The sequence below is a fragment of the Natator depressus genome, chromosome 14, assembly GCF_965152275.1.
Source record: "Natator depressus isolate rNatDep1 chromosome 14, rNatDep2.hap1, whole genome shotgun sequence".
Classification (NCBI taxonomy): Eukaryota; Metazoa; Chordata; order Testudines; family Cheloniidae; genus Natator; species Natator depressus.
The window spans coordinates 6,954,862-6,978,192 of NC_134247.1; the positions used below are offsets into that span (position 1 = coordinate 6,954,862).

Below are 23,331 nucleotides of genomic sequence, written 5' to 3' on the forward strand. Positions count from 1 at the left end.
TCTTCTGGTAGGGTTTTTCCGCCCCCCTCCCCCTTAAGTTCCTCAGCAATCTGCCTCTGTCTGTGTGTGTGTGAGTGTGTGTGTGTGTGTGTGCGCGCCTCTCTCTCTCTCTCAAGTCAGCAGGAGATCCTCTGAGCCTCCTTTCTGGAAAAAAAAAAAAAGAAAAGAAAAGAGTATTGATCTAATCAAAACCAGATCCACCCAACATCAAAGACAAAAAGTAAACAGGCTTTTCAACTCTTCACAGTCAAAAAAAAAAAAAAAAAAAAGGCAACGCAGCTATCTACAGTGTTAATCAAAAGTATCAGATATGCTTTTCTGAACTCCCGGCGCACTTTTAACTTCGGGGGGGGTGGAGGGGGGGCCGGCTGGAAAGGAAAAGAATTAACCCTTCACTTACACTGCATATCTAATCACAACTTACAAAACCCGTCTCCAGGGAAGACACCCCTCTTTACAAAACTACAGGTCACCTTCTCCCCTCTCAGTGATAGCATCAGACACACAAACTTGGCTCTGTTCTGCTGTCTGCAGGGTAAACCAGTTTTGCGCACACACAAATCCTCCCCCCCCCCCCAATTTTGCCTCTTTTTTGTAGATAACTCAAGGCAGGGAACAAGACGTGCCTTTCTCGGCATCTGGTTTCCATTTTACCCCCCTCTCCTCTCACTCCTTAAAAATTTAGATTATGATCACCAGAAGCCCTTCTAGCACAATGCTGAATGCTGTTTTGGAACGGCACGTTCAGAAAGACTTTTTTTGGGGGAAAAAAATCACTACAATGTTTCATTTTAAAAACAGTTCTGACTCATTTCAGAAGTTAACTACAACCTTCCAAAAAAAAAAAAAAAACCCCACACACCTCCCATGGATTTGGAGAAGTTAAGCACATGCACTTGTTAAAAGTTTGAAAGAGAGAAGGAAAAAAAAATCACCAACCCATTTGCCTCCAAAGGCTGACTCACTAGTGACTTTTTTTATTAGAACAAGTTTCCATCATTAGAAGGTAAATGTGAAATTAACTAAATCCGGCTATAGGTTTCAAAAAAAAAATCAATAAAAAGTAAACACTCACTACACGGTTGCAGAATGATTTTTAAAAGCTTCTCTACAGTTTTAATAAAACCTGCTTCCATCCAATAAAAAGCTGGTTTAATAAGCATGTGAAAGGCTCTCAAACTAATCAGAAAGCGTGAACTGAGTTCCTGGCTTTTTTCTTTGCTGCACAAACCCAAGCAGAAATTCACACACACATAAACAAGCAGTTCAATATGTCACCCCTATTATCATCAGTCTTGCAATATCGAGTCCTGTTTGCAGAAGAGGAGGAGGAAGAGAGAGAGAGAGAGAGAAAGTGCCTCCCCCTTGTCTATAATGTACCTGATTGCTGCAGGCATCCCGTGCCTGGGCTCTCATCTCCTCCAAGCTCAGCCCCCTGCTCCCCACCTTAAAGCAAAAATAAATACACCCAACCACCCCTCCTGCAACCAAAAAAAAAAAAAGAAAAGAAAAAAAAGAGACCCTCCAAAAATAAAAAACTAAAGCAGGGAAGAAACAAATCCAGGAGGCGCCAAGCCCACAAAGGACAATCCTGCCAAATAATAATAAAAAAAACCTGCTCCAGAAATGGCGACGGGCAGAGAAATGAGAGGTTGGAAAGAGATCTTAGAGAGAGAGAGAGTCCTAAGCTACTTGCTTCCTCCGAGTCCTGTGCAACAACTGACCCCTAACTAAGCGTGCAGCGCCTCTTTGGAGTTCACAGGGGGTGCGGAGGGGGTGTGGGAGGGGTATGGAGGAGGAGGGGGGGAAGAGGAGAGAGAGATCTCATTCTCACCACATCCACCTTTAACAAAAATGCATCCTACTATGTCTGCCTCCCTTTCCCCACCATGCCCATAAAATAAAAGCTTCCCCTCTCTGGCAGATAAAAAGGCACCGAGATCTCGATTTTTGCGACATCATTCAAAAATAAAACAAAACCCACTCCGGTGTCAGCCCAGCCCGGCTTGCCCATAGCTAGCACATAAATAGCTTTCCTTAAAACTTCAAAGCCCCAGCGAAGAGCACATCAAAGCGCCCCGGAGAGGGAGAAAGGCGCGGGGGGGCCGCGCGAGGATCACACATACATTCTTTTGCAACTTACCATTGAGCCCAGTAGTTCTCTCCGCACCGCCGCCGCTCCGTTCCTCCTTAAAACAACCCCCCTCCCGCCCCCCTGCCCTTTCCCACCAAAAGTAGCCGCAATGTTGCGCCGCTTGCCCCCCCACTCCCCCCTATATTTTCTTCTTCCTCCTCCTCCTCTCTGGCTTTGCAATAGCATCTGAGAGCATTGGCAGAAGCAGGCTGCACGGAATGTGTGAGTAAAAGCAAAAAGAGTTCAGTGTGATCCTCTCCTTCTACCAACCCCCCCCCCTTTAAAAAAATACAAAAGATCTGATCCCTCCCTCCTTCTCCTGACCCCCCCACCCCCTTCTTTCAACTCAGGTCCTGTTTCAAGCAGTCATTCCATGCACCAAATGTCCTCCAGGCTATTCCAACAAACACTGAGCTGTGGGTTTAACTGTGCACATCAAAGTGAAGAACCGAGAGAACGGTCCTGCAAGGGAGATAAGCGCCTTTCTGCAACACCTCCCCCCTCCCCACCACCAAAAAAAAAAAAACCCAACAACCCCACACCACCCACCTCATACACGCCTCAGCTTCCTGTTGCACCATTGCGCCAGGGACTCCCGTGGCAGCCTGGCACACAGCCGGAGATCATTCTTTTCCAAAGGAGGATTTTATTTTTTTTTATTATGTTGCGCTTTTTTTTTAAATGAAAGCTTTTAGACTTGGAATTATTTTTTTCCCCACCTCTTGAGTTGTTACTAAGTTGCCAGGACCTTATCAAAGGGAAACAATCTCCAGCCAACTCCCCCAGGCTTTGGAACGTCAGAAGTAAGTGATCCTGCCGCCCCAATCGTGTTATCCCTGCAATTCTCCCGGAGCTGCCGGAGCCTTAAAGGGACAGGCAACCCCCCTTTACCACGGCGGCTGCCAGCTTTAACCCGTTCCACGCTCAGTCAGCCTGCCTACCCCCCCACGTCTGCGTCTCTGCTTTGCCACCAGCCAGATAGGTATCGGTTGTTCTTGAACTCTCGCCCCCTTAGACAATGTCAACCAACAGCTTATTGCATTTATTTTTCTGGTCAACTTTAGTTCGGGAGGGTTGCTGAAATTTTTCTGTGGTATATATATATATATATATATATATATATATAAACTTTAAAAAACAAAACAAGAACCCTGTTTCTATTAGGAGAAAATGGGCCCGTTTTAATCATCCAATTGCCTGTTTTCAGGCCGCATCCTAATTAAGCAATATCTGATTGTAATATAACTGGCACATAAACTGAACTCTGGCTTAAGCTGTGTTCACATCCCTCCCTCCCCATATGTGAAATATTAAACAGACACAGAATGGGTTTTTTTAACTTTATACAAAAGGCTTCAATTAGAGATTGGACCCCAAACCTGTATTCCTCATCCAGTCCCCCTTCTCTCCCCCAGGCTCAGCTCTTGCATGACACTTCATCAGGAGGTCTCAACACACTTTATAAAGGGAGGTCAAGTAAATCACGACCCTCATTTTGCAGATGGGGAAACTAAAAGGTACAGGGAGGTAAAGGGACTCACCTAAGGTCACCCAGCAGGCCAGGGATAGAGCTGGGATTAGAACTCACATCACCTGAGTCCCACATTATTGCTACAGTAACTCCTTTCCCCCCTTACTCAGATATGTTTATTTTGGGGGGAAGGGCAGAACCAGAACACCCCTGTCCTAAGTGGAAGGGCCAGTCCCATTTTCAATCTGAACTTTATTGTTGCAGCTTTTAGTGTATTGAAAACTTTTCCTGTCCCCATCTAGGTAACAGAGAACGCATATTTCAGATTTTTTTAACGGAATGAACAAAAGCAGGCAAAACTTCCCTCTGCATGGCCAAAACAAGGCAACTGGTGTTTTTTCCTTGATGGCATGAAGAAACTTTGTAATCAGATTTTCCTTGTTATTTTTTAGATTATGATTCAGCCCAGAGGCCCCAAACAGGTTCACTCACAGTGCTTTGTCCCAGTACACACAAAGGCAGAGTCCCTGCCCAAAGAGTATATGATGTAAAGTCCTCATCCTTCAAATATTTATGCATGTAAGTAACTTTACTCACGTGGGTAGGCCCAATAGGACTATTTATGTGCACTGAGTTGCATGCATTATTACATGTACTTATTTATTTACAGCAGTGCCCCAGCTCTTAAAAAGGAGCTCACAATCTAAGGAAAATATGTTATGGTCAGAACGTTACTATATGCATCAAGGGCTGAATTTTGAAAAGTGCTCAGCACCCATTTGTTCTCAGTGGAAAAGGCTGAACATCAGACCACTTGATTTAGGTGCCAACATTTTTGAAAATGCACGTGTGCAGAGAAGTCAGTGTCTAGAATGGTTTCAGAGTAACAGTGTCTAGAATGGTGACTGCTGCAGGGCAGGGCTGGCACTGCAAGGCAATTAAAAGCAGCACATGGGCTATGCTTTTCAAACACCAGCTTCTTTTTTGTGAATGTAATTTATGACAATCCCTTGGAAATGCAAAAGCTACATGCAACCTGTTATTAGCCTTTCAAACTAACTTTTAACTACAAGACTTGCATCTCTCTCTGCTCTGCATACATTCCCCCTCTCCTCCCCAAAGTATACATAGTGGAGGCAAGGCAAACAGCAATTATGTAGAATTTCCATCAGCCTGTCTCCAGTACCCGGAGTCTGGAGCAGTCTTTCTCGTTTGTTCACCATCGCTGAACGCCACTGGCCAGATGTGAACAGTAACTGGTGCATTTTTGGTTAGGTTTGGGAGTAAGTGGGGGAAATACGATGGAAACAATGCTGCTAATATAGAAACGTACTTTATCCCTGGAGGGTTCTTTCTTTAAAACGACCTTGGGCTGGATCCCCAGCTAGTGCATAGCCACTGAAGACAATGGGGTCAGATCCCCACGGATGTTAGTTGGCATAGCTCCCTTGAAATCTATGGGGCCAGATCCTCAGCTGCTAGCTCCATTGAAGCCAAGAGCCACACCCCCAGCTGGTATAAACAGGGAGCCTCCTGGATGTGTGCCAATGTATACCTCCTGAGGATCTGGCCGCTTATTTCTGTAAAATCAAAGCTAACCAACGAAGCGTGTCATTGAAGTGCCACCGCTAGGCTTTATGGGCCAGGGGAAAGATTTACATTTCATGCCGTGGTGGGAAAGTTGGTGGAACCCTTAAGTTGTGTCTAATGTTTGGGTTTAATTTACAAACCTAAAGTACCAAGTGCAAGGGGCAAGAAAACATTATAGGCAGGGGACTAGTCAGTGGTGCATATTTTGGGGGCTACAATCAACACGTGGCACTGGGGTATTTGGGGGGATAATCAGCCTGAGGAGCCCGGGCATTTTCTGTGCGGGGAATAATCAGTGAGTGGCGTGGAGGAATGGGGGTGCCATAAGCGCCACGTGGTGCGCGGTGGGGGTGGGGGGAGGAATAATTATTTTGTGGAGGGGGGGCGTTTATTTCTGAGTTGGGAATGGATGATTACACACACACCCCCTCCCCTCCGTGCCCGTGCATGATACTTTGTCTTAGTGCCTCTCTGCAGGTCCGAGGGTGTCAAAGAAAAAACCCTGGGGAGGGGGCGGGGGGGGGAAGGGGAGGAGCGATCTCTCCCAGGGGGCATGAGGTTTGACAGCTCTAGTTCGATCAGGCAGCTGGTGTGTGTCCCCCGGACACTTCCCATTGGCCCCTCGCCCTCCCCCGGCTTCTCTGATTGGACAGTCAGCGGGGCGAGAGCCACATGCCGGCGATTGATACATTTGCAGTCGGGCGTGCGGGGGAGGCGGGGCTGGCGTTCCCTTTCATGAATGAGTCTGCTCCTGGCAGGTGGGGGGAGGCAGGAAGAGGGTGGGTGCTGGGCGATCCCTTGTGATCGGCGGGGAAACGCAAAGGCCAGCCACTATAAGCAAAGGGTAAGGGCTGGGTGGGTGGAACCTGGAGGGGCAGAAGTATATGTGGGAATCCTGCTCCTCTCGGCAGCCCTGTTGCAGGAAGAGTCCCGGTGGAAGGTGTGTGTGTGTCCCTGGTTTTAAACATCAAAGAGGCACTGCCCATTTCATCCGTTTGAAAAAAAAAAAGAGTAAAGACTAGGAAGCAGTTTGAAGTAATGCACCTACCCCTACGCTCCCCTGTCAATTCTACAGTCACACCTGTTCCCTTAAGGGCCTGAGAGAGGTGATATCTTTTATTGGACCAACGTCTATTGGCAAAGCTTCTGAGCTCCACCAAGCTCTACTTCAGGTGTGGGAAGGGTAAGGAGTATCACAGCTAAATGCAAGGTGGAACAGATTGTTCCTTAAGGGCCTGGTTTTCAGAAGTGCTGGGCACCTGACAGCTCCCATTGCCTTCAGCTGGACTTGAGGATGCTCATCGTCTGAAATCAGGCCCTGTGTTTCACACTTAGCTGCTGCGTTAAAGACCCCACACAAACAATGAAGAAACCGGCAAAGGGCCCAGGCCTGCAAGCACTTACATATATGAGTCGTCCTGTGGAAGACAGGTGCACTACTCAGCTAAGTTACCTATGTGCTTATGTGTTCGCAGCCCCAGGCCCTAACTGATTATACAGGGGAAACTGAGAAAATTATAACAAGTGTGGTCAAGCCAGTTGTGACAATAGTAAGTTAAATTATGCTCATTAAAGTGAGTGTGTCCCTGTAAGAATCTTCCCAGACAAGGACTGCATCTTTTCCTCTTCTCTTTTATATACTTTAAAAACACGTTTTAGGTTTGCAATATCTGTAACTAATTGTATTGCTAAACAAGCTATTTCCCTTGACCTGTGGTTTTGAGACCTTTGCATGGCTTCCTCCCAGCCCTGACCACCACCTCTTGGAAGATTACAAATAAGTCAATGAAGAGCTCATGTGTTCCAGTGGCCCTAGGCCTGAGCTATAGGTCCAAGGTACTAAGAGATTGGTGCCTCTTGAAGAGCACATTTGTTGATTAGCTATCTGCTGGCTGAATCTTGAATAGCACAGGAACCGGGTATCTAACACAGTCACATGTTAATATATGCATCTCCTGGGCATCATGGGAGGTTGTTGGTGTCATTTCAATTGAAAATAAAATAAAATTTAAGGGGATTTCTAGTTTTTCCACCCTGGAAGTTGGAGTTCTTCTATCCACAGGGGAGGTACAGCAAGCTTCCCTATGGCTGCCCCACTGTTGTGCTTCAACTCTGAGCTGGAGGAACTCTCTCTACAAGACACGTGGTATTATTATTATTATTTGTTGTGGTTAGTGCTGAGTCATGGATCAAGGCCCCATTGTGCCAGGCACTACAAGCATATAATAAAAACATGGCCCCTTCCCTGAATCGTTTACAACTCTTGTCTCATTGTCCATTCCAGTGGTGAGATTTTCGATAGGGACACCTGTTGATTAGGGATTAGACTGACATCACCAAAGTCTTTTCACATAAGACACCAAACAGCCATCAGAAGGTAATAAGTAGCTTCTAGATACCTATCTCCTGGACTGACTTTGAACCAGAAATTCGGACATAAAAAGCTCTCTCTCCTATTTACTAACTCTTGTGGTTAAATCATTCACAGGGGAAGAACTGAAGCTCTAAGGTCGTACATGGGTAACATCCATTTAATTATCCAGACTATATACTCTAGTCTGATTGGCTGAAACAGCATCACGTGCTGTACTAGAATTCTGTTCTAGTGGGTTCGAAGCAGTACAAATATGTGTGAGACAAGACACGCAACCCCTTTCAAAGAATTCTCCAGACGTCATTTTCATAGTTTAGCTTCTCAAAAATGTAATTTTTGTAAAAGTGTATTTTAAACAAATAGTGGCCATTTTGGTAGACAGCCCTCATGTAATAATGCTGCCCTTGCCCTGGAAATGATACCTGGAGGGTGATACAGCACAGGGGCCAATATACAGTAACACAGACTTGGTATTTTTTTTTTATTTCACTTGGCGCTACTTGACCATCATTGTCCTCCAAAACAGTCACCGTGGGCCACATTTGCAAAGAGACAAGCACACTTTTATGCATGCCCAGTTAGGGACTCAGTTCCCCTCCAACCTCAAGCTGGAATTGGGCTAGATGGGCCAGGTAACTTGGGAAACTCTGAAAGGTTTTACAAACATCTTAGTTACCACATCCCTCTCCCCCTAAAACCTGTACAGTTGGACTCATCATAAAGAAAGTAGCTTGGTGTTAAGGACAAGCCAGCATATTGGAACCTGGGAACAATCCTGCATGAGTCATGCATGATTTGCCACTGTTGGGTAATGTGAACATCCCCAAGTCATGTCGATGAAAACTTTGTAACCTTATAATAATATATTCTCTCATTATCATCTGTGATGTGTAAACATGCTGGGTACATATACTGCTAGGGTACACTTGGAACTAGACTGATTAAATAAATAGGCAATGATGGGTACAAGTAGAACTTCCAGAGTTTCCTTCATCTTTACCAGTATCTGGCATTGTGGAAATCCTTGTTTATAGCCTACAGGAAAGCTTCGATGTTCAGGTAGCTACTACAGCTACCAAGGAAATTGGATATCTTTGATTTTTCCTGTGATTCACCAACCTACAGTTGAATCTGAATTCCCACACTGAATAGATAGCAAAATTAACAATTTATATTCACTTCATAGCACCTTACGTCCTGCATTTTATATAACGCCACAGTGAAAGTGTCATAAAGTGACAAAATGGGCTGTTTAAGCAACGGCAGCCAAACGTGCTAACCCCCTCTAACATTATGGACATGACATTCACATCTAGGGCAAAGAGCTTGAAATCAGCTTATTGGAAAAAAGGGAATTTTTCCAGGAAGCCTCCTTGGAGCAGAGGGGAAAAAACTTTGTAGGGAAAAATATTGTACTTCTTTAGGAACTCAAGTAGTTGATCAAATCAGGTTTCTTCATCTCTGCTTTCAGTGGTTCTGTGTAATGCTAGCAATGAGGCCAAACAACAGTCAGAGGGCCCCTTATAACACAAAAATGTTCTAAACCATTGTGTAAACTTCCCCTAGTTAACTTTCAGACATATTGCTCCATCAATGTCTTCTCTGCCCACAAGGCAGTTGCTTCATTGGTGTCTCACTCTGAAAGAGACGTCTCCAGGTAGTTGCCTTCCCGCGTAAAAGTAGGTCAAATGCCACTAATGCTGAATCTCAAAAGACTACACCAGTGCAGTTCTGGTCAGCTCTCCTAACCATAGTTATTTATGGGTATAATTAAACTAAGAGATCTAAATTTGGTCATTTTAAAAAACTGTTTTCACCTTGGAATATCCCTGTCTGTGATGACATATTTGATCAAGCCACTTCTGGCCTCCTAGAATTTCTAATGCCTTGTTGCATTTCTCAGCTCAAACCTAGCTGAAGCTGTGCACCTGCTCAAGGACAACTTGATTAGTTGTGACACCTCCCAGTGTCATTGGGAGGAGCAGTTTTGTGGATGTTTCGCAAGATGCTAAATTAGACCCTAGCTCTGATTTTCACAAAAGAAATAGAGGACAAATTATTAGGCCAGATCCTCATCTGGTTTAAATTGCTGTCATTCCGTGATTTACACTGGCTGAGGATCTGGCTCATTTTTGTTTAGAAGAAAACACATAACCAGCATCCTAAGCAATTGCCTTTTACGGCCAGCATTCGTTTTAAGTGTTCTTAAGCACCACTGCACAATCACATCTTAAGGCCTTGAGAAATAATAATACCTAGGTCTTATATAGCACTTTTCATCCATAGAGCTCAAAGTGCTTCGCAAAGGAAATCAGTGTGAGAGATATGGCAGCTTCCTGCAATATCTCGGACAACTCTTACTGAATTCAGTTCAACCTTATTGAATTAAGTTTACATACCATTGCGGGCCAGTGATTGTACGTAATTCCCTGGAGGATGGAAACCACAGCTTCTCCAGGAATTAAGAACAGTGGAGGGGTGATTAGGCAAATTCACTCAGGTTGTAACACCTCTACAAAGGTACCACCTCCTAGGGAAGCTTGCCTAGACTAGTTCAAAGTGGATTCTCCAGAGGCCAACAGACAAAGGGCTTTTGGATAAATAGCCTGAGTTTAAATCATCTCAGGGCTTGCTTTCTGATCCAGTAAATGAAGGGGACCTTCTGTTCAAAAGGGGCCCCAATCATTCTGGGAAAGACTTGGAAAAACTTGATCTATTCATGTGGATGCTTGTTCTGATCTAACAGAAAATGAGTCAAAGGGGGCTGGCAGTTCCTAAAAGATGTAATCCTGGAGGCTCAACATGAGGCTATTCCAAGACAGAGGCACAGGAGGCCAATGTGGCTGCCCAAAGGAGCATATTTGAGCTATCTAAAAACCAAAAGGGATACATACAGGGCATGGAAGTAGGGGCATGTCACCAAGGAAGGTGGGACATAATATACCGGGACTTCAGCAAGGCTTTTGACACAGTCCCACAGGACATTCTGATAAGTTAGCTGGAGAAATGCGGAACTACTATTAACTGGACACATAATTGGTTAAACAACCGCAAACAAAGAGTAACCATTAATGGAATGATGTCAGATTGGAGGGAGGTCTCAAGTGGGGCTCCACAGGGATCTGTTCGGGGTCCGGTGTTGCGTAACATCTTTATTAATGACCTGGATGGAGGACTAGAGATCAACTTTGCAGATGTCACAAAGCTAGGGGGGTTACCAACACTTTGGTGGCTAGAGCTAAAATTCAGAGGGATTCTGATAAATGGGAGAACTGGGATATACATGATAAAATTAAATTAAACAAAGACAAATGGAAGGCGCTGCACTTCAGGAAGACAAACCAAATGCAGAATGGGGGATAACTGACTTGGCAGCACCACTGCAAGGATCTGGGAGTTGTGGTGGATCCCAACCTCAACATGAGTCAGCAATATGATGCTGTTGCAAAAAAAAGCAAATACAGTTTTAGGTTGCATTAACAGAGGCATAGCATGCTCTAGTTGGTGCTGGTTAGGCCTCAGCTGGAGTACTGGGTCCAATTTTGGTCACCAATGTTTAGAAAGGATGTAGAGAAACTGGAAAGGATCCAGAGGCAAGTGACAAAGATGATCAAAGGGATGGAATGCAAGCCATATGAGCAAAGGTTGGAGGAACTGGGTATGTTTAGTTTAAAAAAGACGAGATTAAGGGACAACATGATAGCGGTTTTCAAATACTTGAAAGGCTGCTATAAAAAGATGGAGAAAAGTTGTTCTCTCTTGCCACAGGGGGTGGGAGGGACAAGAGGCACTGGGTTCAAACTACAGCATAGCAGATTTAGATTATATCTCAGGAAACACTTCCTAACTGTAAGAACAGTAGAGCAATGGAACAGACTGCCTAGGGAAGTCGTGGCAGCTTCTTCACTGGAGGTTTTCAAAAGGAGGCTGTGTAGCCATCTGTCTTCAATGGTTTAGACACATCAAATCCTGCATCTTGGCAGTGGGTTAGACTAGATGATCCTCGTGGTCCCTTCTAATCCTCTGAGTCTAACAGCTGTTATGAACTTGTGACCACAGAAGGACTGACCACTGTCCAGGCCCTTGTTGGAGTTGGGCTGATCTCTGTTAAGCTACGTAGCATGTGTGCAGGTTCTTTCTTTGTTTTAATATGTTTTCTCTGTAATGCTTTCACCCTAAGAATAAATGTGCTTGCTTAGGAAAAGCTGCATGATAATTTACATCTAATGGATAATTATGCCGTTTATAGCCTCTGAGGAGAAGGCAGAGCAGGCCTGCCTGTGTAGTCAGACTTGCAGGGGAACTCACGGTGTAGGGGGTGTGTGCTGTGCAGCCTGGAAGAATCCATCAGGAGTAAGAGAGATGCATGTCTCCATCCAAAAGAGGTGATGGCTGAGGAACAGGAAGCCTTCAAGCATGTGCCCTTGCTGGATAGAGGGGGAATCCTGGAGCAGTTGCCCTATACACTGTTGCAAAAAAAGCAAACATCATTCTGGGATGTATTAGCAGAAGTGTTATAAGCAATACACGAGAAGTAATTCTTCCGCTCTACTCCATGCTGATTAGGCCTCAACTGGAGTATCGTGTCTAGTTCTGGGAGCCACATTTCAGGAAAGATGTGGACAAATTGGAGAAAGTCCAGAAAAGAGCAACAAAAATTATTAAAGGTCTAGAAAACATGACCTATGTAGGAAGATTGGAAAAACTGTGTTTGTTTAGTTTGGAGAAGAGAAGACTGAGAGGGGACATAACAGTTTTCAAGTACATACAAGGAGGAGGGAGAAGAATTGTTCTTCTTAATCTCTGAGGATAGGACAAGGAGCAATGGCCTTAAATTGCAGCAAGGGAGGTTTAGGTTGGACATTAGGAAAAACTTCCTGTCAGGGTGGTTAAACACTGGAATAAATTGCCTAGGGAGGTTGTGGAGTCTCCATCATTGGAGATTTTTAAGAGCAGGTTAGACAAACACCTGTCAGGGATGGCCTACTCTAGATAATACTTAGTCCTGCCATGAGTACAGGGGACTGGACTAGATGACCTCTCAAGTTTCCTTCCAGTCCTATGATTCTATGAACTGTGACAGTGAGTATCATTATCCCCATTTACAGATGGGGAAACTGGGCCACAGGGAGGGTAAGTCACTTGCCCAAAGGTCATCCAGCAAAACAATGGTAGTCAAGACTTGAACCAAGGTCTCCTGCATCATAGTCAAGTGGCCATCCACTAGACTACTTCTTCCACCTTAACAGGGTTTTTAAGCTTAGTTCTACTCATGATATTTTATTAAATTTATATTTTATTGATTCCCCCCCACTAAAAATAAGGAGAGAACAAACAAAAAAGACTAAAAGAACAAAAATGGAAAGGGAGGGAAAGGAAATTAACTAAGTGGGGCAACAGAGTGGGAAGGAGAGTGACATCTTGGTTTCCATCCACTAGGAATTAACCAAAGATTTCTAAAAAGTTGTGCCAAATGTTTTCAAATTTGCCTGAGGTCCCTTTTCTCTGAAACATTACCTGCTCTTTAGCTGCCAAGTCAGCCAGCTTGCTCTACCAAGCTTCTATCCATGGAGGCAGTCTGCTCTTCCAACTAAGCTATATAAGTCATTTAGCTACAAGCCCTGCTCCAGAGAAGTAACTCCATTATCAAAAACAAGGAATGATCATAGTGAGTGTGTGAAACCAAGCAATGAAACTTGTGCTTACTTGGTATATTTTGTGGGTGTATATAACATAGATAGCTATTATTTCACCATGGAATTTGGTGCTATGTATTTTCTACTAATGAAAAATATTGAAAAGTTGGAGTATATCTATAGGAGCTGTTTTTCTTCCCCTGAAAATGCCTTCTGTTATCCCTGTTGAAGAAGGTGTGATGGGGAGTTCACTCTACACCAGCCTCTGAAGGGCTTAAGGTGGCTAGGTGCACTGGGAAGACAGCCAGACCTAACTGAACAAGAAGCACAGAGGGGCAGGAGTAGGCTAGATTATAAATCCAGGAAGTTTGCCGCAGAAAGAGTCTGCAGTTGCTCTCTGGGCATCGTAGAGAGCGGGAGTATAAGCCCTCTCAACCCCAGAGGAGCTGTGGGGAAAGAAAGCCTGAGAGGACCAGGTAGGAAGAAGCCCAGGGAAATAGCAGCCCAGGGTAGGACTATGCAAACCTTGGCTGCTTGTTGGGCTGGAAGGGAACGCAGCATGGGGGTTGGCCTGGGTTTCCCTGTGAGGTAGGGGAAGTGGCAAAGGAGTGTTGGAGACCCCAACTGGACAGCTGAACTGGAAAGACTTTGTTACCCTGGAAGGGGACGACTATATAGTGATGTGGCCGGAGGGCTGAGTTGTGAAGAGAGCGAGAGAAGGGTCACAGCTTGAATAACTGACAGAAGAGGGCACCAGACTGGTTGAGAGCTGATCCGTAGATCAGCCCCAAGGAGGTACCACCTGCAGGACATGAATCAATTCACAGAAGGGCATAGGCTGTGGACAATATAGCCGCACTGTTTGTTGTAAAGTTCATCTTGTTAAGAGAGAAGTAGCTTGGACTTCCAAGTTCTGCAGTAAACTCAACGCTCCAGCCCTTCATCAAAACACATGAGAGACATAAAGTGCCTGGCACGTCCATCAATCACCAGGTCATTTTATTCTCTATTTAATTAAGTCAAAATCTCTGGAATCAGTTTATGTGTTGTAAATAACCAGTGCCTGGGTTAGACAGGCAGCCACCTGGGGCTGCAGAATCAGAAAGAGCAGCAAAATGAAAGCATCTCCCACCCCACCAAAAAGCCACCAGCGCAGGTGCTGGCTTATGGAGTCCTTGCTCTGTCTCCTGTGTGACTCCCCCTTGACCTTTCTCTCCATGAAGCCTCCTCTAACCACCTGAAATACTGAGACAGGGCCCAGCTGCCTCTGCTGAGCCCCAGTGCTAATAGCATGCCACCTGCTTCCATGGTGTAATATTGAGCATGTTGGCTACCACAGTACATACTGGAAAATTTTAAGCATACTCTCCTGCCTCTTACTAGCTGGTATGCACAATTACATCCAGCAGCAGGGGGCACAACAGGGAAACTAAGCCTCAGCAGAGGCAAATGCCCCCCAGTTGGGTCATTTCATTGTGCATGTATCTGGAAAGAGTGTGCGACAGAGGGGCACGTGGGAAGGAGAGATGCTCTTCGCGAGAGCTGTTTGCATGGCTGCGAGGAGTGTCTACCCTGTTAGGTCAAGGAGAAATGCAGTTGCCTGCCTAGTGAGCTAAAGTCTCTGTTTAGGATGGGAAGTTTTGAGGCTGGAAGGGGAAAGATGAGTGCGCTCCTAGCTGCTGACTGTCTCAAATCCTGTCCATCCTCAGCTCTCCAAACCCTTGTCACCTCACCTCCAGTGGTGACAAGTATCCTGGCTTTCCTAGGTCCCATAAGGCAGGTCAAAACGCTCCTGCACAATCCCAGTTGTGCCAAGCTTCTCTGTACCTTGTTGTCCCCACCTGACAGAGAGAGAGAGAGAATGTGTGGGTGTGTGAAAAGGGTAGAACTATTTACTCTTCCCACTTTTGTGAAGTGTATTGGGATCCCTGGATGAAAAAGTGCAGGGTGTGAACCATTATTAAAGAATGGTACATTTCTGCATGAGACTAAAGGAAAAAGAGCAGCCCAGGGAAGAAAAATGACAGTAAAATCTAAACCGAAAAGCTGTGTTATTCACACATGATGTCATATGCACTGTCATATGCTATGCAAGCTTCAGTATTCTGACTGGTGGTCATGTTGATAACAAGATCAAAGGCCTGCAAGTAGTTCAACAGAAGTGTTGGGAACAGACTTGATCAAAATAAGAGGAAGGCCCTGTATATAGAAGACATGAGGTTTGCATCGCACATGTGAGCTAATACCTTTGAAGTTATTCCTTCCTTCCTTCCTTTTTTTTTTTTTGGGGGGGGGGGAGTTAGTTTCACATCATTAGTTTAATAAGTGCAAACCTGATTATCTGTATGTATACTCTCTCTCTCTCTCTCTCTCTAAAGCAGTCAGTTTACAAGTGAAGAGCATTATACATGCAGATAGACATTTACAGCAGAGGAAAAAGGATTATGAAAGAGACTCAAATATAAGAGAAGGAAACACACAACTAGATTTATGGGATTTGAAGTTTGTTTCATAAGCGAACATACCTTTGTTACTGAGTCCTACCAGATAGGTCTGATAAATTTTTCTCTTACTATAATCCTTTTAACACTTCCAGCCCCCAACACAGACATTTTCCTTGACGTTTTGTTGAAAACATTCCCTGCTATCTGCTCACTCTTGGCCACATTTTTAGACTTAAAAGGGGCACCGTATCATCATTAAACATTCTATAGCAGCTGATAAAGCACACAAGTCCTTTGCTATCTATTAACATTTTTGAACTGTTTCCTTCACCTGTGTGGAATATTGATTGGAAATGAGGTTTGGGGACAGAGTGGGGGACTAAGACATTTGTGACCAAGTTTCCATGATTCATTCATTCATGTACTCCTCCCCCTGACACAGACTAGCTATTTAATACACTTAACCCATTTAACTAGCTTCTTATTTTACAAGTAACTACTATAAGATGAATTCTTCAACCCTTATGACAAACACCACTCAAGTTTTGGCTTCAGTAGGACTATTTGCATAGGTAAGTGCTACTCCATTGGAGAAAGGGGTGCAGAATCGGGCTCTATGCTAAAACTAGCTAGCTATGCTACATACTTTCTGTTCACAAGGTAACAACCAGTGACTGAACTCTCCATCTTGGGGCCAAATTTTGCCCTTGAGTGTGTCCACTTGGGTTCCATTGAAGTGATGTGCTCCACATGCACATCCAAGACCAGAATTTGTTGCTCGCCTGACGTGACCCAAAGGCCTTTGAAGCCAGTGAAAAGATACCCATTGACTTCAATGGGCTTTGGATCAGGCCATATGGCTGCAATGGCAGAGTGGTATCCAGTGATTCTGTTCAACAGGATAAATAACTGAGTCTTGCCTAATTGGCAGGTACTATGAGTTAAACCTTTGGAGACTACAGACATTCCTGGCCACTTTAATTCCTGGCGTATCTTCACTGACTCCCGTGTATTCCGATCAGGCATAAATTTGGCTCTTTGGGTGCAGATGTGCAAAGGAGACTGTCTCTTTGAGTCTGGATCCAGAACACTTTTAAGCTGGGTTATTGGTTAGGGTTCAATGCCCACCAAAACCTCACAAGTTGTTTTGGAGAGATTACAGCCCCAACTGGCAACTAGATCATTAGGCCGGGCATCTCGAGTGGAGGAAATCTCATGTAGTCAGCGGTTGTGAAATTTCCATCATGTTATGAGGGCTAAAATCATCTGTCTTTGTTAGGTTTCCGATGTATTCAGAACCAGAAAATAGATCCCTAGCTATCTGGATCTGACCTGAAACAAAACCATGAGCACAGTTTCAAATCTGAGGTTTCCCCTTGATATTCAAAGGCGTTTAGATCCACATACCCTGTTCTAACAAGAGGACACGGGATTTTCTGCTACCATTAAATGATCTGTGTTCCCATTTTATCCTGACTTAATGGAGCACTTCATGAAACAGCGAGAATTTGGCAAGCGAATTGCAGTAGGAGAGCAATGGCAAGTCTAAAGATCAGAAGGTAAAGGGAATGCCATTGCCAATGAGGGGCAGGAAGGGACTAAGGTAACATTCCATCCTGTTTGTTCATGGAAACAGGAACATATTTTCCATGCATGTTAAGGGAAAGTGTTCTTATGTGTATAGTGCAAGCTGAGGCCTGGCTTTCCTTCTGAAAGGCCTGGACACCCTGCCTTATGGAAGGGTGAATTTGTTCTGTTTGGTAACAAGAAGGGTCTGATGAGATCTTGGCAAGATTATGGAGGAAGCGAAATATATGATGTGTTACTAGCCTTAACTGATGTGATTTGATGCTGCACTATAATCCCTTTTGTTTGCCGGCTGGCTTCTATAGCTGTGTAAAAAATGGTTACTTAAAAATTCAGCTAAGTCTTACTGAAAATCACAGAGAGGAAAGGAAATCCAAATGTTTTGAGTTTAACTATTAAACATAGTTTCCAGCTCGTGTGCTCAGAACTTGAAATTAAACAAATGAAAGAAACATGTTCCAATGGTTTTATGTAGGCAATAATGTCATTAACAGGAAATAAAGAAATTGGGCTTTGCAGTTGCAGCATAAAACTTAACCCTTCCTGTGCTGGAACGGGTGTGTTCACTGCAAAGCATCAAGAGGCCTTTTTTGATCATGAATAGTACTTCTTTAGCACCATTCATCAAAGTCTTTTACAGGCATTAGGGTAAATTTCACGCCTGTGCAAAGGACCAGCACAATGCCTATCCTCTACTTAAGTGCACAAAATAGGGCAAAAGTGGGGTTTAATGGGTCCATAGACCTGTGCGGACCCTCTTCACAGGGTGAACTTCACCCATCGTATGATTTCGATCTCACAGCATTCAGATACGATAGGTAATCCTTTTGTAGACAGGAAAACACACACTGGGAGGATAAGTAACTTGGCTCAAAGACGTGCAGCAAGTCATTTAGAATTGGGAATGGAACCTAGGCCACCTAGGGTGCAAGTGCTATGCTTTAACCATTACGCCATGCTCCCTGCATCTTTGGGCCTAGGCATCCGGCAAAAAGGCGTGAATGAGATTTAGCTGCGCAAATTGTCTTCATTTCGGTAAGTTTCAGTTTCCAGTTGACTGTTTGATCATTTAAAAGCTCCTTGATTAACTGTAAACCTCACCAAATGATGGCGAGCGCCTGCATGGGTTTTGTAAATTATTATTTTTAATGATTGAACCATCCAGGTACATTAGCAATGGTCACTGACATTCAGGAATAATTAATAAATAAAATGGAGAAATAGTAAGCCTGCTGAATTTGTTTAGAATGATGGTGGTGAGCTAGCTCTGGCCGGTCTACACAAGACTTGTGCTGATACACTGAGGCGGTCATATGATGGGGCTGATATTTGGTACAGGAAAGCCAGCAACTTGAAAAATTGTGAGGATTTCTAAACGTGCTGGTGCATATCCCATTTTGACTCACTTCTGCCAATGGGCGTCCCAGGTAAGTGTCAAAGAAGATGGAAATTGAAGCATATCTGGACAAACAGGATCCTGACAGCCAAAGGATGATATTGGAAAGATATTGAAAAGATGAGGGGCCAACCATCAAGTTCTAACAGGCTTTACTGACTGCAGGAAGACTTCTGGATGTTAAGGAAAGACCTTTGTACAGTTGTTTGTAGGGACCCTATCAAATCTCAGAACCCTAAAATTATACCTGCTGTCTGTGTTTTGTTTTGTTTCTTCCTGTCTATTCAATTATTGTTAGCTGATACGATATGGAAATGTACAAGGCACCAGCCTGGAGAGCGCTGGAGTCTTGTCTGATTCCAATAATCTGCCTTCTCACAAGCCAGACCAGCAAGGCATCATTAAGATTTTTTTTTTTTAAATTAGGCTGTAATTTTCACTTACTAAGTATAAAAAGGAGTGAGTAGATGACCACTGCAGAAGCAAATCCTCCAAGTGGTTCCACAAAGCAGACCACTGCATGGAGCCCGTTGTACATAGCTAGTTGCAAGATCAGCACCTTTATCTGGAACAAAGCATGTGCTGTTGGAGAGACCACCAGGAGGAATATCACGGGCACCTCTCAATTGAAGGAAGTGCCAGGAGAGCAAAGAGGACCTCCCGCCTCCCGCCCCAAAAAAATAAAAGATAGTGGTTGGATAGTCCTGAAAAAATGAGCTGATAAAATACAAAATGAATAAACATGAACAGAGAGTATCATATTGCCAAAGGGCAGGTTCTCCCACCGTTGAGGAGAACACGTGAAATGTGCTGAGTTCAGGAATTCTGTAGGCCTGATCCTGGAATCAGAAATATCTTGGCTAATCCTGCTTGCGCTCCATAGAAGTTGAATCTACTAAACACCTCTTGGAATCTAACCTCTTGTAGCTGATGCTATAAATAATTCACCTGGACAGTCTGCCTTAGAAATGATGGGATGACAGCAGCGACCCTGAGTCTGTGTAGACCAGTATCAATTAGTAGGAGATTATTGCTGACCCGCAGCCGGCATGTGCCTTACGTAGTATGTGAGAATGTAGTAAAGTTCCACACTAAACAACAGAGGATGGCTTGATTCCACCTTCACAAAATGTGTCACTGGCAGGTAAACCAAAGTGGATTAAATATGATCTTTTCTCTACTTATACTTGGAGCCGAGGGAGGGTCCCTAACTACTGTAAAAACAAAGGCTGACTCTTTTGGATAACTGGCCACTGTTGATGATAGAATTTGTGTTGTAAAAATCTGACACACACACACACACACACACACCCCTCCCCCTGAATCAAAAGGAGACGGGGGTCGGGCTAACGAACCTCATTTAACCTAAATCATCACTCATTCTGGTTTTTAAATTTGCATCTTCAGACAGAATGAACTTGGTTAGATCCTAGGGTTAAAATCCTAGCCCTGTGGAAGTCAAAGTAAGTTTTGCCATTGACTTCAATGGGGCTAGGATTTCATCCTGGACCTCTAGGGTCAGAAAACTGTGCTGGCCTTTCATGGCAGTGGAAACATGCTGCTGTGGGGCCAGCTGACCTACTTCACAGGTGCAACAAGGTCTGGGGACTCAGTTATAAAGCTGCTGTCTCCCAACGGTTACAACATGATGCCATTTTGCTTTCACTCACTACTTGAAATGGGGAAAGTCTTACTGACTTCAGTGGCAGTTTTGCCTGAGTAAGAATGGCAGGATTGGGCCCATTATCAGCACTAGACAGTTCCTTCCATGTCAGAGGACTGCAAAATGGTAACAAAAGGTTGCACAGCACTGGGGTTGCATTTCCCCCACGACCACCCCAGTTTATCTCAATTCTTACATGGCCGATGCCCTCCCTGCCAAAGCCCTATTGATTTTACAGAAGGTATGTTCTTCCCCTGCGGAAAACCTTCACTAAAGTCCTTAAAAGCGAGGTTAAATTATTAACATTGGCACTTTTGTTTCACCTTTTCAGTAAAGCTAGGGGAAGCTTGGTAAGTGTTGAGTCGATATATCCCCAGACTGGACACACAGATTGCTGTTTGGACATATCTTTTGTTAAGAATCATCGATTTTTTTTTTCAGTGCAAACCATAATATTGAGAGGGAGAGAGCATCCAAAAATTGTTTTAATACCTTTTTTACTGCCTATGATTTCTAATACATTCTTACAAGGCTGGAAATCATTAACCCTCTGTAGCTGTTCTCATGTGGCAGGAGACTGGGGACTTGATTCTCCTTTGTTACAGACTACAGTAATGTAAATCAGGAGTAACTCCATTGAAGTCAATGGGCCACACACCAACTGGACTGAAGTGATGTAATTCCATTAAAGTCCACGAAGCTACATTGATTTACAGCATCTTAGGATCTGGCACAATAGTGTTACATTAGGGGTTACAAAACTACAGAAAAATCAGACTCTGGTTTTTTTCATCCCTGTGTTTTGAATGGAGTTGAAATTAATATGCCTTTTGTTTTCTTTAAGAGCAAATTTAACCTATGTCTCTTGTTATCTTGCCCAAATAATCATTGTGCTTTGGCATCATTGCTAATACCACTGTCACCACCTTGGAAACCACCAACAAAATGTTCCTGCAGCATTTCAAAGTAGAATCAAATAGGTGTTCCTGTAGGGCCTATAGTAACTTTAAAAACAAACATTCCCAGAGATGGAGTGGTAGATTTTAATTTAAAACCAGATATTTGGAACATGGAGGATCTCCCCCCCACCCCCCCGACATGGTTTATTTTAACTAGGTCTGACCCAGTTTTGACCACAACAACCTGCATTTAAAAGGCAGTTTAGCCCTCGCTCACATTGGCTGGTCAAGCAATGTTCTACATTATTTTTTGCTGCAACCGCATTTAAGGTTTTTTTTTAAAAATGTGATTGTATGGCATTGAAATCGTAAAATGAGGTCTAGTGGTGAAAGCACAGGACTGTGACTCAGAAGATATCTGGTTTGTATTCTAGGTTGGACCATTGACTTGCACTGCAACCTCTGTGTGCCTCACTTCCCCCCTCTGTGCAATGGGGATACCAATAATAATCTCAATCTTAATGGTTGAAAAATGCCCTCAGGCCACCAGACAGAAGGTGCTATGGTCATGCAAAGCATTATTATTAATTATCGTTCTATTCTGCTATTGTAGGTATTACCAGTACAGGTCATGGGAATTTAAGCTCATCTATTTATAGCCACTAGGTGCTTAACCACAGCTTGCTAGAATATTCTGAGCAATCCAGATGTGAAGAGCTTTGGTAGATCGAGCAAGTGACATATTTGAAAAGGTTGCAAGAAGGGAAACATTTGAAGGTTCGTCTCATTTGCACAGTTTGCGGGCACAATGAATGCATCAAGGACTAGAAAGACTCTTAACATTAATAATAAATTAGTATGTATTTGTGTTGTGGTAGCATCTAGGAGCTCCAGTCATGCATCAGGCCCCCACTGTGCTAGGTGCTGTACAAACAACAAAAAGATGGTCCTTACCCAAAAGAGTTTACAATCTAATCCCCCCACCACCCAGCAAACCCTTGCTACCTACACAGAGTTTACTACCGTGAATAGTTCCACTGAAACCTATAGTAGTAATGTTCTGTAGATGCCAACAGCTGTGTCTACACCAGCCTTCATTGTGAAAAGCTTCCCACCAGTAGTAGCAGCGGTGAGAGTGCTAGTGTAGACAGGACTTCAATTGGCAGCTGTGGAACTAAGCACCATAAAATCTAAACTGGCTCCACGGAGGTCTATATGACAGAGTGGTTGAAAGGACTGACACTTGGTCCCACCATTAGTAAAGCTGCACCAGTATTAGAAATGGAAAGGGTGGTGGGAAAGAGGGTTCTTTAGATAAAAGCCTAGTGTAAAAAAGTCTGAGCCTATTCATAAGAATAATTAAGGCCCCTTCCAGGCTCCCTAAAACCACCCTTTACCCTCCCCAGATCCCTTCAGTTTCCTTAGTTTGTACAGTATGTAAAATGTTCTCTTGATGGTTTTTAGACACTGGAAAAGCTCTTACAGTGCTTGTTACAAAGGCAAATTCTAATATACGCTCTCCCTCATGCCCACCCCAAAAAAGGTGTTCCTATAAACTGTTCAGTTAATTAGTAATTACTAATTAGAAACGGTTAGATAATACAGTGATGGGCACTATAGAAAACCCTACGACAGAGGGATAGAAGATGTAACCTCCTAGATCCTAACTGTGAATTTTATTTCTGCAATTTTCTCTTACCGAGAGTCATTTGTTTTGGGAAATGATCATTTATATTTGGGGTATCTCTGTCTTCTAAAAAGCACCTATAGCTAAAACCCTGTTATAAGTAACACCAGGACCCAGCACCCGACAGGAACAGAATAACGCAGAGCGTAGGGGCTGGAACTATGGGTGCTGGGAGTGCTGCCGCACCTCTTGGCTTGAAGTGGTTTCCGTTATATACAGTGTTTACAGTTTGGTTCATTGGCTCTCAGCAGCCCCGCTGTACAAATTGTTCCAGCCCCCCTGCAGCAGAGGTGGTGTAAATCTAAACTATAATCCAAACTGCAGTTCTCAAGGTTATATTAGTGATACATTTATGGGCTTGTTTTCCTCCGGCTGCACATATAACTTCCATTAATGTTAATGAGAGTTATGCACGCAATTCCCATGCGCACTGAAAAGAGAATGCTCTAT

General features: G+C 43.9%; 1 protein-coding gene across 3 annotated transcripts in view; it reads right to left on the reverse strand.

Annotated features, from left to right (window-relative positions):
• Positions 1-2: 2 nt before the first annotated feature.
• CEP112 (centrosomal protein 112) overlaps positions 3-23,331 on the reverse strand; it is a 359,203-nt gene continuing 335,874 nt past the window's right edge. For 2 of the 3 annotated variants that reach the window (XM_074972205.1, XM_074972202.1), the window contains one exon: positions 3-144. In XM_074972205.1, coding sequence (XP_074828306.1) covers positions 117-144 — 28 coding nt within the window. In that variant the 3' untranslated portion in view covers positions 3-116. The remainder of the gene's footprint in view (positions 145-23,331) is intronic. The other variant, XR_012641956.1, reaches the window with a different exon arrangement.